This window comes from Aquarana catesbeiana, linkage group LG02 (assembly GCF_042186555.1).
Source record: "Aquarana catesbeiana isolate 2022-GZ linkage group LG02, ASM4218655v1, whole genome shotgun sequence".
NCBI lineage: Eukaryota > Metazoa > Chordata > Amphibia > Anura > Ranidae > Aquarana > Aquarana catesbeiana.
The window spans coordinates 703,858,611-703,874,813 of record NC_133325.1 but is presented as its reverse complement, the minus strand read 5'-3'; the positions used below and the strand labels follow the sequence as shown (position 1 = coordinate 703,874,813).

The following is a 16,203-nucleotide window of genomic DNA, read 5'->3' as shown; positions in this document are numbered from 1 at the left end:
ACCCCACAAGTTTTTTATTGGACAAAAGGTCCGTGGATTGGGTTGGCCACTCCATAACGTTAATCTTGTTGTCTTGTTGAAACACCCATTTCAAGGACATTTCCTCTTCGGCATAAGGCAGGCATGTTCAAAGTCTGGCCCGTGGGCCAACAGCGGCCCGTGTTCCGGTTTCATACGGCCCCATTGGTAATTTGGAGATGTATATCTTTTGTGGCCCCCAACAAATCCCAGAGCACCGTGAGGCGCTCTGGGATTTGTTGGGTCGTCCACAAAAGATATACATTGTATTTATCGTTCCTTGGAGGGGACAGGGAGGGGATGGGACGAGTCAGGTTCCGCCAAGTTACATACAGGAGAATCTCCTGTTTACTCGGCTGCCTCTGTAATAGAAGTCCCGTCTCCTGGCCTGGCTTTGGACAACTGTTCTGTCCATCACAGGAGGTGAGACTTTGTATTAAAGAGGCCGCCGAGTAAACAGGAGATTCTCCTGTATGTAATCTGTTGGCGCTCGTCCCGCCCCCTCTGAGGCTGCAGATGGACATGGATCAGGCTGCACTGATGGCAATGGTGAGGCTGCATTCATGGCAATGGTGAGGCTTTGACTCTGATAAGACCAAGATAAACTTATTTGGTGTTAAGCGTGTGTAGCGGCAACCAGGTGAGGAGTACAAAGACAAGTGTGCCTTGCCTACAGTCAAGCATGGTGGTGGGAGTGTCATGGTCTGGGGCTGCATGAGTGGTGCTGGCACTGGGGAGCTACAGTTCATTGAGGGAACCATGAATGCCAACATGTACTGTGACATACTGAAGCAGAGCATGATCCCCTCCCTTCGGAGACTGGGCCACAGGACAGTATTCAACATGATAACGACCCCAAACACACCTCCAAGATAACCACTGCCTTGCTAAAGAAGCTGAGGGTAAAGGTGATGAACTGGCCAAGCACGTCTCCAGACCTAAACCCTATTTGTGGGGCATCCTCAAACAGAAGGTGGAGGAGCGCAAGGTCTCTAACATCCACCAGCTCTGTGATGTCATCATGGAGGAGTGGGAGAGGACTATAGTGGCAACCTGTGAAGCTCTGGTGAACTCCATGCCCAAGAGGGTTAAGGCAGTGCTGGAAAATAATGGTAGCCGCACAAAATATTTAAATACACATATATGTGCCAGCGCTCAGGACCAATGGTAATATGACATAAATCACAGTGACTGTTTCAGTAAATAAAACAACATACAATGATAAGTAAAGCTATGGTTGCTGAAGATGATATAAAGTTTATAAAAAGTCTGTAAAAAGTCCATAGCAATTAGCCACTGTGATTAAGGGCTGTGATAGGAAAACAAAGTCTTTTGCTGACACCAGCGCAGAGGGCAGGCTTTCAAAATGAGCGAAGTCAGCTCTCTAGGCAAACATGAGAAAACAAGAGAAAGAAAGCGCCTCTGAGTGCAGGTATTAATTGAAAACAATAAGCAAGTATTCACACTTACAATGAAGTAAAGAGAGTACAGCTCCGCAAAAGAAATCATCCTCGATCAGTCCCAAAGTCCATAGCAGGAAGCTGCGATGTGGCTCTGAGGGGATGGCCGCGGTCCTCCGCACGGAGAGACAGGCAGCTGGGCTAGATGGAAGCTCCGTAATGCCGACAAGGTGCTTGTGGGCGTGTGACGTCACCGGGATGAAGAGGAATACACAACGCGCTTCAGAGCATACGCGAGGCTTACAATGGGCATGCGCGCTCCTTTTTTTTTTTGCGCTCCTCACTGTCCAGTGCCCCCATGGGAATCCGCTTCCCATGGGGCACTTGTGTGTGTTCGCTCCCAAGACCCACTGCTGTGTCCATTGACAAAGACAGCAGGACTCGGCCCCGCCCCCCACTAACCCGTCACTGGCTTTGATTGACAGCACTGGGAGCCAATGGCTCTCATGCACAGCACTGGATCGAATGAGCGCTCAGGTAAGTAAAAGGGGGAGTGAGGGGGGATTCTGATGCATGAACATTTTTTACCTAATGCAAGAAATTAATTAAGGTAAAACAGGTTTAGGCCTTAGAACCACTAAGCCCTAGCAAAATGATCTGCTAAGCATTCTAGTCAGCATGTCCTCAGCCAGTTTTTCAGTAGACACATGACTTGCAGGTATCTTACCTGCTTACAATATACTTTTGAAAAGTTTAAAATAGTCACAAGCTGTTTAATGTAAATCTCATTAAAGACTCAAATGAAACATTTCATCAAAAAGGCACATTTCAATAAAACAATGTTACTACTGAGTCCTTCTAATATTCATCTTATGCATCTTGATGCCCTGATTTCTAAATCCCATGGCCGTAAATCCACTTGCTTTCTCAATAGGCCCCAAACCTCTGCTTGTAAAAATATATCTTAGGGGGTTCCCAGGTTCTGAGCACAATCCACCGTGGTTCTTAAAATAGGTCATAAATTACAAAAGAATGTGACAAGAGGCTGCAGTCCCACCCAGTAGGAAACAGCTGAATGACATTATGCTTAGGATAATTTCTTGGTATTTACTTCTTTCACTGAAATATTTAGCCATCTAGCATCAGCAATGTACTGATTAAATGAAATAGCCCCTTTACACTGAGAATTTTTTTTTTTATTAATATGTTCCATTGCAATCTATTTATTGTACGTGAATGTGGCTGCAATAATGACATTTTGAGAACCTCTCTTATAGGTAATTAAATCATTTTAAAAAATAACTCTAATGCCCTGTACACAGGGTTGGATTTTCCGATGGAAAAAGTGCGATCGGATTGTGTTGTCGGAAATTCCGATCATGTATGGGCTCCATCTGACTTTTTCCATCAGAATTTCCGACACACAAAGTTTAAAAGCCGGATATAAAATTTTCCGACAACAAAATCTGATTGTTTAAATTCCGATCGTGTGTACACAAATCCGACGCACAAAGTGCCACGCATGCCCTGAATAAATTAAGAGACGAAAGCTATTGGCTACTGCCCTGTTTATAGTCCCGACGTACGTGTTTTACGTCACCATGTTCAGAATGATCGGATTTTCCAACAACTTTATGCGACCGTGTGTATGCAAAACAAGTTTGGCACAAAATCCGTCAGAAAAAATCCCATGGATTTTGTTGTCGGAATCAATGTCCGATCGTGTGTACAGGGCATAAATTGAAGTAATCTAAAATACATATTTGTCTAAAAAATACTATATGCATATATGCTACACAAAGCAATTTTATAATTTAATGTAAATAACATTGTCTTCCTTTTTTCAATCTGCAGCCAGCAAATATTTGCGAATACTGACAAAATATTCAAACTTCTCTCTCTGTAACCATGACAACAGTACTCTCTGTACAGAACTTTCCAGCCCCTGTTTAAAAGGGAACTGAACACACACTGCTTTTTCTAAAACTGCACAGAGAGTGTAACTGAATTACACAAATCCCCTGAAAAAAAAAAAAAAAAAAGCATTTTCACTTTAGGCCTCTTTCACACTTGTGCGGTTGTCCTGCGACTTGAGACTGCATGGGTATGACAAGTCATACCCCATGATTTCCAATGAGTACCATTCATATCTGTGCGACTTCAAAGTAGTCCCTGCACTACTTTCATGCGACTTGAGGTCCATAGACCTCAAGATTACACAGCCATTGCTTCAAGTCGTGGGAAAAATCGGGACTAAATCACGCGACTTTCAGGTCACACAAGTGTAAAAGGGGCCTTAGTGGGATACTTTCACCAAATCCTATAATCATATATAAGTTGCAGTTCTACAACCTTTTTTTAAATTATTACACCTAATCTAATAAGGGGATCATACCAATATCAGACTCTTTCAATTGGCTGTCAGTTTAAGGCCTAGCCACATTCTCTCCAGAACAGAAGTACCATTTCCAGTATAGCTAACGTTTGCACTACATACGTGGGCTGTACCGAAAGTGATGCAAAAAAGGACAGCATTTTTTATTTACTTACATTAGGCATTCAAATTGTACATGCTGGTAGAGTAAGGCAATTCACAGATGATGTGATTTTCTTTCCTGCAACCCGTTGTTGCAGGAAAGAAAATCCCTCAATTCTCCCATCAACAGTCCATGTTAATGGGGTAATCCCTCATGCAGCGCCATTGTTTTCTGCCAACAGAACAGAATGATTATTGCTGGTGGCTATAGCCACCGGCAGTATTCGTGCACAAAAAATACGATAGATCAACTTCAGTACAACCAGCCTGCCCATTGATGGATCGAGTTTCATTTGGCCATGATTCAATCCATCTATTGCCGGCTCTATATTAACTCCTCCTATTTTTCATTGCAGTTAAATAATTTAGGGCTGCAGAAATTAACGATTAATTCCCAGATTAATCGTTAATTTTTTTGATCGGTAGGCTGCCTGCCCTCAGGCCGCTTTGGGCCAAGCTGTGGCTGCAGCGCAGCGCTCCACTCCCTCCTCCAATATATCTCATACACAGTCTGCGGGCATCTCCCACTGTGTGTCTCCGGGGTGAGTGTGAAAACTTTGGCCGTGCTGTGAGAAAAGTCTCGCCCTCCTCCTAGACCAGCTTGTGTGATAGACGCAGTGCGGCCAAAGTTTTCACACTCAGCTCCGAGACACACAGAGATGCCCGCAGACTGTGTAATCCAGGCACAGGCACTGACTACAGTGAGACTGCATTATAGGAACGGTGAGGCTGCGATTATGGGCACGGTAAGTCTGAAAATATGGGCACGGTGAGACTGTATTGTGGGCACAGTGAGGCTGCGATTATGGGCATGGTAAGGCTGAGATTATGGGCACGGTCAGGCTGAGTTTATTACGCGTAACGTCCTAGCCATGCCTCGCTATGTTCGGCTTCGGCCGTTGCCATAATGACGATGCTAAATCAGCTAAAAGTAGTTGGTTTTGTATGTGCGTTCTAATTAACCAAAATTAGTCATTAATCGATTAAAAAAAAAACTCGATTAATCGAGCACAAAAATTTTATTCAGTAACAGTCCTAAAATAATTGATTCCAAACAGAAGCAACATGCCATCACTGAGTTCATGACAAAACATTACTCTTGTCAGTGGCGTCATCCTCATAAACATTCTGTAGCCTTCTGTAGATGTTGGACAGAATGCACCCCATCATCAAGAACTCAATGACGGCATGTGGCTTCTGCTTGGAATCATTATTTACCTGCAATGAATAAAAGAAGAGCTACTCTACTAACCTGTGAAATCTGTACAATCTGTGTAATGCCCTGTACACACGACCGGTTTTCCCGTCGGAATAAACTCTGAAGGTTTTTCCGACAGAATTCCGCTCAGGCTGTCTTGCATACACACGATCACACCAAATTCCGACCGTCCAGAATGAGGTGACGTACAACACATACGACGGGACTAGAAAACGGAAGTTCAATAGCCAGTGCACCACCCTTTGGGCTCCTTCTGCTAATCTCATGTTTATCTTGTGTTAGTAGAAGTTTGGTGAGAAACGATTCACGCTTTTCAGCTTGCATGCTTTTCAGTCCGTTGCTGCTCTTCAGTTTGTGCTTGTGGGGTTTATATCTGTTCTTCAGTGCATGTAGTCAGTTCGTATCAGTTTTTTAGTGCATTCTTGTCCGCATTAAAAGATCGAAGAATTTGCAGCGTGAAGAATGTGCTCTTATGAACGCTAGTTTTACCAGACCGAGTGCTTCCGTCTCGTACTTGCTTCAGAACATGCATCGTTTTTGGTGCATCGGAACAGCATACAGACGAGTTGTTTTTCCGATAGTAAATTTTTCCGTTGGAAAAATATAGAACATGTTCTCTATCTAAGTCTGAATTTGACGGAAAAATTCCGATGGGTTATACTATACACAAGGTCGGAATTTACGATGAAGAGCTCACATCGGACTCTTTCTGTCGGAAATTCCAACCGTGTGTATGCGGCATAAGTGAATAAAAAAACGTTTGCCCACTTTTGGTACAGCTCTCATATATAGTTCTCCCGTACTTGATCATTTTATTCTCAACAAAATTAGAGCTGTACTTTAAAGATGTTCTTTGACCTATAACAAGCCATGAGTTAAAGGATTAGCATCAAATGCACTTAGGCTTAGCGTTTTAATCCTGAAGATCACATGGGGTCTACAAAATGTAAACATTTTTATTTACCCTGATGTAAAAATGTTGAACGTTCGATATACATTTTCCCCCAATTTACCGTAATTTTTTCTCAGGCTGTTTAAAAAGGTAAAATAAGAATTTGATTACAGTCAGTTTTGTTCATCCTTTACAATACTGTCAACACCTTGAACAAATGAATTTTTGTGCATATTAATACTTTATACTACTTTATCAGCTCAGCACATATTGCCAAGAAAAACAAAAACAGGAGGAAGTAAAGAAGGTAAACGGTTTTGTTTATGTGTAGCCAACACTGCATGCAGATAAAAATGAGACAATACAGCACACAGCAGGGTTCAGCCAAACACAAGGGGCTGTGTAACCAAATATCGCAGCACGCCATTCTTTCAAGGGGAACTAGTTATGGAAATATATTCTTTTTTTTTTACATCTTTTACAATTCACTTATGAAACTTTTGTGCAGAATACCCATTTCTAGTTGTTGCAAGTGCCTTGCTAAATATAAATAATTACCCTTGGAAGATAACGAACACATTTCTAACTGTGAATGTGGTTTTTATAGCAGAAACTACATTCATTTGAAAATCAAATGGTAAAAGCAAACAAAATGGTTTCAAGCAATACTCGTAAAGTCATTGAATGTATCGAGAATTTTCATACGTACCCCAATATACCGCCTAACATTTACCCATAGAAACCTTTGTCACTTCAACCCTTCTCTTCTCTATTCTGCTACTAACTACCCCTATGGCAAAATCTCACCCCTGCCTTGCCCCAATCTAGCCACTTCTGTCTACAATATATCCATGTCACCTCCCTACACACAGAATCAGACTCCGACCCCTACAACCCCAGCAAACAGATGACACCAGAAGTCTCAAAGAACATAGCCTTTACCTTTACCCCTCTACTTCATTTTCCACTGCCTCCACCCACTAATTCACTCACTGCCCTGGAGATCACCAATCACTTCAAAAATAAGATTGATACAATTTGTGATAAGATCTCCGCTGTACAGATATCTCTCCCACTTAATACCCCATGTCCACGAGTTTACTCAACAATTCAACCTCTGCTACTATAGACAAGGTTGCTAAACATTTTTCTAATGCTCACCCAACCACCTGCCCCCTGGACCCGGTTTCCTCTCAAATACTGAGGCCACCCTCTGGCTCTATCCTACATTTCCTAACTTACATCTTCAATCTCTTCCTCTCTTTTGGCATCTTCCCAAATTCTCTAAAACATGCACTAGTCACCCCCATACTAAGAAGGCCTTCCTTGGAACCCCCAGTCTTAAAAACCTACACCCCATCTCCTTGCTCCCTTTTTTCCTCCAAACTCCTTGAACACCTGGTCTACAACCGACTGAGTGACTACCTCATTAAGAAGAACCTTCTTGATCCCCTTCAATATGAATTTTCCCCTCAACACTCCACAGAGACTGCTCTCCAAAAACTCAATTTACCAACAGCTAAAACTAATGGACATATTCTGTACTTCTAGACCTTTTGGCTGCCTTTGATACGGTTGACCAACCCCATCCTCCTCAAAAAAGATTACTCCTTTGATCTCTGTGACTGTACTCGTTGGTTCTCATCCAACCTATCCCACTGCAGTGTCAGTGTCACTTACAATTCTACTTTCTCTCCTCTTCTATACTTCGTCGGGGTCCCCCAAGGTCCTGTTCTTGGACCTCTTCTATTCTCAATCTACACCTCTTCCCTGGGTCAGCTGATAGCCTCCCATGGCTTTCAACATAATTTCTACGCTGGCAACACCCAAATCTCTCTATCCCTCAACTGATCAGTCTCCTCACACATCACTAATTTACTAACAGACATATCAGTCTGAGGAAGTGGTGTGACATCCAGTCTCATTCTATCAGAAACCAAGCTCATATTTCCTCCCCCATGTGCCCCTTCCCCTGACTTCTCTGTCAAGATCAATGGCACAACCATCAACCTCCACAACATCTTCAAGATAGACCCCTTTCTAACCAATAGCAACACAAAGCTTCTAAATCACTCACCGGTCATCTCTCACCTTGACTACTGCAACTCACTCCACATTGGATTACCTTTAAATAGGCTATCCCCCCCCCCCCCTTCAGTCCATCATGAATGCTGCTGTCAGACTCATCCATCTTAACAACAATTCAGGGTCTGCTAGTCCTCTCTGCCAATCAGGGTGGATATAAATCAATTATTTTTTTTTTAAAAATCTAAAAAAAAACAAAAAACAAACAAACTAAATTATTTAGTTTAAATTGATTTTGTTGATTTTTATCAAATGTATTTTAAAAAAATACTTTTGGAGTAAAAAATCTATCCAAATATAGTTTTCTATTTAAGATACATTAATAATGTAGTTTATTCAGCATGAAATGGAGCTTAGTTATGTAGCATGAGGCTGTATATTCTACAATATTTACATTTTTGGTAAACTCATTCAATGAATCCAAGCTCTGCAAGCTGAGATAACATGCACTGCATTGATGCAAAAAATCCCAAAGGTCAGTAATATTCCTTTATGCCATTGTTTTGTAAATGTAAGTATACTACAAACTGTATGATTGAATCGGTTCTGATATCGCTGTTTTACTAACCTGGCAGCTTATTATTCTAATTAGGAAACCTTCATTTTGTTTGCAAATATTAAAGATTCTAACTACCAGCAAGAATAAGTCCTTACATTTAAAGAGAACCTGTCATTTCAGATCCATCATGGCATCGCCTGTTAGCGGGCATCCACTCACCTGCTGCCACCATGTCCCTCACCTTGTTGTGTCACTGACGCATCACCAGCTGTCCCTTTAAAGTGAATGGGACTGTCGGTGAGTCAACAGCGGGTCAGAGGAGGATCCGCCGCAGAACAGAGATGACAGTTGCTCTTTAAAAATGATGATCTCAATTGAGTTGATTTAAATCAAGCCTTTTTACTAGTGATTTAAATCATGATTTAAAATCGGGATTTAAATCAACCTAATTAAAATCAAATCCATCCTGCTGCCAATCCCTTCTTTAGCTGCCACTAACCCAACAAATTAAATTAAAAATACTAAAAATAACTTACAAAGCAATCCACAACTCAGCCCCAGCCAAATCACTAACGTTTTCTCAAAATACCAATCAAACCATTCTCTTTGTTCCTCCCAAGACCTCCTGCTCTCTAGTTCTCTTGTCACCTCCTCCCATGCTCTCCTCCAATAATTTTACCCGAGCCTCTCCCATCCTATGGAACTCTCCACTCCAATCTGTTTGCCCATCTCCTACTCTGTCCATGTTTAACGATCCCTGAAAACGCTTCTCTTCAGAGAAGCCTATTCCGCCTCCACCTAACAACTGTATTTCCACTGTCTCCCATCAGCTCATCCACTCACAGTTTTTACCTTTTTGTATCACTTGACCCTCCCTTTTAGATTGTTAGCTCTAATGAGCAGGGCCCCCTGATTCCACTTGTATTGAATTTTATTATAACTGTACTGTCAGCCCTCAAGTTGTAAAGCCCTGCACAAACTGTTGGCGCTATATAAATACTGTATAATAACAATAATAATAATAATAATTACGTATGTTTATATATAGCTGCTTGAAAATATCCTAGTGTATGGCCAGCTTTAGTCAATGAACCTGGAAAGCACGCAGCTAGTGGAATATCAGGACAGCGGATAGCAAAACATTTGTTCCATGTCAGCCACTCACTAAGTAATGAATCAAGATGTGATAACCCTAGTTGAACCTATAAAAACAAGTCAGCACTGGCAGCTCCCATATTTCTGCCCTGACAGGTTCCATGTTGAGCAACTATAGCTTCATTCACATGGCTGACCTGTTGGCTAAATCCCTGTGGCTGCTAATAGGCCTGTTTTCTGAATAAACCCCAATACGTGCCTATGAAATTTCAGACGACTGCAGTCCTCATGTAGAGAGATTGCTTAGCACAAAATGCTGCAGTCATAGGGTAAGGCAGTCATTACTATTAGAATTATTAGAAACACAGTGAATCACCCACTAAACCTGGCTCCATTATATTTTCATACAATTCAGATTTGAGGGAAATTCTCAATCAAAACTGAAAATGAAGTTGTGAAAGGTATATAATAGTATGAGAATTACTGTTCAAGGCTTCTTTCTTTAAAACAGGGATATCTTAAAGACTAATCCCAAACTACGCTTAACGTAAATAGATGAGGGCTGATCTCTGGAGCATTGTCATGTGAGCCCTAGCTGGCTGATGATGCACCCCCATGTGTTATGTCTTGTGTTTCCAGGAGGCCCTGGGCTCATAGAAAGTGGGTTGAATAACAATGGATATCATTCAACCCAGAAGAGGTCTAGAAAGACTCAGAGTGGTGAATCTGTGGGGGATATGTCAAGGAGAAAGTAATTACTGAAGGGAGAGCTGCTTTTTTATTTTAAAAAGGTCTGGGTAGTAGAATGAAAAAAAATAAATAAATAAGCTGAAATGGGGCTTTCAACCACTTACTGGGCACTTAAACCCCCTTCCTGCCCAGGCCAATTTCCAGCTTTTAGCACTATCACACTTTGAATGACAATTTCGCTGACATGCAACACTATAATTTTTTTCTCATACAAATAGAGCTTTCTTTTGGTGGTATTTAATCACTACTGGGATTTTTATTTTTTGCTAAACAAACGAAAAAAGACAGAACATTACGAAAAAAAAACTGTTATGCCGCGTACACACGATCGGACTTTACGGCAGACTTTGCCCGGCGGACGGGATTTCGTCGGACAATTCGATCGTGTGTGGGCTCCAGCGGACTTTGTTTTCTCAAAAGTTGGACGGACTTAGATTTGAAACATGTTTAAATCTATCCGACGGACTCGAGTCCAGTCGAAAAGTCCGCTCGTCTGTATGCTAGTTCGACGGACAAAAAGCCACGCTAGGGCAGCTATTGGCTACTGGCTATGAACTTCATTGTTTTAGTCCGGTCGTACGTCATCACGTACAAATTCGATGGACTTTGGTTGATCGTGTGTAGGCAAGTCGGTTCATTCAGAAAGTCTGTCGTAAAGTCCATCGAGAAGTCCGCCGGGCAAAGTCTGCCGTAAAGTCCGCTCGTGTGTACGCGGCATCAATGTGTACCAGGCTTAAAATTCAGATGGAAATTACACTGAAGAAAGTTAAAGAGTAAGCTCATGCACTGCTGAAAGGCAAGAATTGCTAAGGTCATTAAGTAGTTAGGAATAATCTAAAACTATAATTGCTTTCTCTGTCTCAGTTAATTTAGCACCCAGTCTGAAGATTGTCACCAATTTAAATTAATAAAAGGTTATCTAGTGGCACAAAAAGTAATGATGTGGCATTGCCCACATCATCCAGAAATCAGCTTTCGGCATTTTAAGCCTAACTCTAGCCAGCTTTCCTTTTAGCTTTGGACTGAGTGGTGAAAAGTTATCCTTTATTACTGCCTGCATGCTTGTTGGGGAAGTCTCCCTTCACTTCCTGTTCTGGTATCACTGAGACATGAAGGGAAAATATTTCCAAAGGGTACACAGGCAGCATTAACTTAAAGTGGTTTAAAGGCAAAAGTTTTTTTGTTTATCGTAATGCATTTTATGCATTAAGATAAAAAACCTCCTGTGTGCAGCAGCCCCCTCAGCCCCCCAAATACTTACCTGAGCCCCATCTTGATTCAGTGATGTTGCATGAGAGTCTCAGCTGCCCGGGACTTTCCCTTTTCATTGGCTGAGACAGCAGCAGGGCGCCATTGGCTCCCGCTGCTGTAAAAGTCAGTGAGCCAATGAGGATAGAGAGGGGACAGGGCCGAGCCGCAGCTCTGTGTCTGAATGGACAGAGCAGCGTCTCGAGTGCCCCCATAGCAAGCTGCTTGCTGTGGGGCCACTGAGCAGGTGGGAGGGGCCAGGAGTGCCGGCCAGGGAGGAGAGGAGGATCGGGGCTGCTTTGTGCAAAACCACTGCATAGAGCAGGTAAGTATCACGTTTGATATTTTTAATTGAAAAAAAAAAAGCGAGACTTTAGTATCACTTTAATGAAATGAGTTTGGAGGTGTGGTTTATAGCTACTTTGATTGATAAAAGACACCCAAACATTTTAAGATTGCTGTTCATAAGAAGCATCAGCTGACGTGAACCATGCCTCCCAAAAGGAGTTCTGTGAAGACATATAATCAAGAGTAACTGATCTGCATAAGACTTGAAAGGGATACAAAGAAATCTCAAAAAGTGTTTAGGCATCCATCAGTCAACAGTTGACTATAAATGCAGACAGTTTAATACTGTGGCTACTCTTAGAAGTGGGCGCCCAGCTGTGATGACTCCCAAAGCACAATATAGAATCCTCAATGAGGTAAAGAAGAACCCAAGAGTAACAGCTGAAGGTTGAAGACATCACTGGCAAACATCCCTAGTCAAGAGTCTACCATACGCAAGTCTTTGAACAGACAGAGTGTGCATGGCAGAACCCCACCGAGGAAGCCACTGCTCTCCAAAAAATAAAAAAAAATTGCTGCATGCCTCAAGTTTGCCAAAGAGCACCTTGGCAAACCGAAAACACTACTGGGAAGATGTTTTCTGGACTAATGAAGTAAACATGCTTATTTTAAGTCATTGCTGCTAAAGGAGGATTGACAAGCTATTAACTGCAAGGGTCCTCATACTTTTTTCCTCCAGCACTGTGAATGTTTAATGGGCGTGTTCAATAAAGATACAAGAAACTAGAAGTGTTTGTCTATTGTTGTGACTTTGATGAGGCTCATATCTTATGGCAAAAAACCTGTTAATTTCACATACTTTCTCTTGCCACTTCATTTTGCATTGCTTATTTGCATGATGCACTATAAGGAGTACAGACATATAGTTTTCCATTTTTATAAGTACTGGTTTGCATATTAGTTGCAATCACACTATAAAAAAAAATATGTTAAACTACTGTGTATATAAACCGGATGACTAAAACTCAAGTTTTAAAAATATTAAACAACACTTTTGAAATTACAATACTACCTTGGATTACAAGCATAATCCGTTCCAGAAGAATGCTTGCAATCCAAAGCACTTGTATATCAAAGCGAGTTTCCCCATAGGAATCAATGGAAACTCAGATAATTTGTTCTAGTGTCACTGCTAGTGTATGCAGTATCGCATGTGGCCAGAGGTGGGGGGCGCCGGAGGCACTCGGAAATGCTCGGAAACACTTGGGAACGGAGTGTTTCCGAGTGTCTCCGCACCTCTGGCCAAATGCAGTATTGCACACCCCAGAGGCTTGAATCCTGCTCGTCTTGCGAAACAACGCTCGCGAACCGAGTCAGGATTTAAAAAGAAAAAAAAACAGCTTTTATTGCAAAACGCTTGTAAACCATGTTACTCGCAATCCGAGGTTTTACTGAATTTGTTAAATGTGCAGCTGGTGATCCTACTATAAGGGTTTATGCACATGGACATTGGCAAGTCTTTTATATGCCTAGCCTAAATTTTCGAGTGCCTTTCCGCACCCAGAGAGCTGCTGATGGTTTAGCAGCACCAGCACTAAGCTGCCACAAGATATTTCATTTTTTTTTTAAATAAACAGTAATTTAGCAAACTAGATGTTATTTAACATTTACATATAATTCACCAATTTTAACAGCTCCTTACATTTAAAAAAAATGCACTTCTTTTAGGTCAGAAGAGTGCTCTTTAATACTTGATCTCTTTGTATGTATGTAAAACAGGCACATTTGTCCAAAGAAGCCAGGTTCTTATATTAGGAAAAAATTGAATTGGCTGCTTAGGGATACAAAATTCATAACTGACTCCATCTCCTAATAAAATAGCCACTCTAAGAAAAATGACTCCATATGGTTGGTGGTGTCAATTAACTGCTGATATCCATTAAAGGTAAGTAAGATAAACCATGGATGTGAATACAGCCTGTCTTCCATTGCTTACACGAAACAGAATTGCCAAATGAAATGCAGCTCCTTATCTGCAATTCTTTCACGATCACAAGTTCCCACATCCGGCCGGTAATTCAATTTAGAATGTATTGCTCTCTATAGGGTGCTGCAACATACTGACTTATTAAAAGAAGCCTGGCTGAGAAATACTGTAATAGGTAGAATACATCACTATTAATTGTTTTATAATATCAGCGGTAGCGATCAAATCCATTCAATGGAGGCTGCCACATGACCATTAAAGATCCTGTTTTATTTCTACGGTGAATTGTACAATATAACACAGCATTATGCATTCAGCTTTGTACAGTAAGGTAATGAAAAGAGCAATAATAAAAAGTGTGCGAAAAGCAGCTGTAAGAAATCAGAATCTAAAATTTACTGCAGGATCAGTGCAAAAAGCAGTGCTGAAAGAAATATAAAGGTGCCACGGTTGCCCTTCTGAAAATGCTATTTCCCCAGGTCTCATGCTAATACAATGGCTACCATGCTTTCTGAGTTTGGAATGAAATCCAAACTCCTGATTTGGGTCAGTGTCTTAGAAAGTATTGAAGCCAACCAACATGCCAGTCAGGCACCTGAAGGAGAATTCAGTAATATTGGCCTATTTTACTCTCTGTACATGCAACCATTGTAAGATATTATTTCAGACCATCTTAGGGCCATGGCACACTGGAAGTCCTGATGCTGTTGACAACAACCTGTTTCCATACATTGCTCCTCCTCCATTAGCAGATTATCAGCCTGAAAAGAGACAAAAAATGTTTCTTTCTGTAGTTTTTAGCGACCCCGTTACTGGTAAGTTGTTGCCAGTGTGCCACTAACATTAGAGCTGTTCACACTGGTTTAAATTGGAATTTTATTTAAAAAAATTACATCCTGCTAGACAGATCACTTCATGATTGTCCCTTCTGCAGGTACGACTATGTAAAACATTAAAAGTAAGTGCCTATATTGTTTAAAATCCAGTAACACATGGTCTTTCCCTGCTCTGCACATGCTCAGTTGGTCTCAAGGGCTCTAGGCTTCAGCAAAATGGTAATCCAAGGAAGGGAATAATTATTGCGCTACCCTAAAAAATGAGGATGGACAGTGAGTGAGTAAGCTGCTACAAACCATGTGACAAGAATGAATACCATATATTAAATAAATGTAGCGCTAAATCAACTTGTATAAGTAATAAATGTGCACGTGCATATAATGTCCCAAATAATGCCGTGTGGCTGTCAACACAAAAGTCCACAATCAGGGTAAATGAACCATGGGGCAATACATGCAACTTCTCAACGATGTACTCAGAAGTCTTCAAGGTAAGTAGAAGGATGGAATACGCTTACCAGCTGTGTTGGATTCTATTGCCATAAGCATAGAATCAGTAAGACTTTGTGCCACCAAGGGCAGAAACATGAGGTGATGGAGGCAAGGGTAGAGCCTCTATGGTGGAGGCAAGGGTAGAGCCTCTCTCGGCTATGGATGTCCCTTCTGGTCCACTAGAACTGGGTCAAAGATGATTTCCACAGATCAATAGTTCCTTTAAACAACGCCCTCTAGCGGCTTCAATCTTCACCCGGTCTTCCCTCCAGGATGAATGGCCGATCTGCGATGACGATGAGCACGGAAGCTATGACAGCTGCACGGAGCTCTAAAGGAACAGTATGCCGTTCACTCAGAACGCATGTGCTGGTGACGTCTTTGGCTGCTGCTCACTAGAATATATTCTAGTGAGCAGCAGCCAAAGACGTCACCAGCACATGCGTTGCTGTTGCTGAACTACAAGTCCCATGATGCATTGCAAGGCTGACAATTACAAGTATGACTCCTAAAGGCTGAAGCATGATGGGACTTGTAGTTCCGCAACAGCTGGAGGACCACAAGTTGAGCACCCACATTGTGGAAGGTTCTCCTCTCTCCAGAGAAACACTGGAGCTCTGTCAGAGTGACTATTGGGTTCTTGGTTACCTCCCTAAGGTCCTTTTACCCAGATCGCTCAGTTTGGCCAGGCGGCACGCTTATTGCGATTTTTTTTTTACCAAAAATATGCAGAAGAATATATAATCGGCCTAAACGGCGGAAGAATTTTTTTTTTTTTTTTGGGATATTTATTATAGCAAAAATTAAAAAATGTGTTTTTTTCAAAATTGTCAGTTTTTTTTTGTTTATTAAAAACCA

At 41.6% G+C, this 16,203-nt stretch overlaps 1 protein-coding gene across 9 annotated transcripts in view; it reads right to left on the bottom strand.

Annotated features, from left to right (window-relative positions):
* The window catches only part of AP1S2 (adaptor related protein complex 1 subunit sigma 2), a 138,226-nt gene that overhangs the window by 33,920 nt on the left and 88,103 nt on the right, over window positions 1-16,203 (bottom strand). The window contains exon 5 of one of the 9 annotated variants that reach the window (XM_073616933.1): window positions 6,168-6,203. The exons of the other annotated variants lie outside the window; for them this stretch is intronic. Coding sequence (XP_073473034.1) covers window positions 6,183-6,203 — 21 coding nt within the window. The 3' untranslated portion in view covers window positions 6,168-6,182. Of the gene's footprint in view, window positions 1-6,167; window positions 6,204-16,203 lie in introns of those variants that run through there. 9 annotated transcript variants of the gene reach the window in all.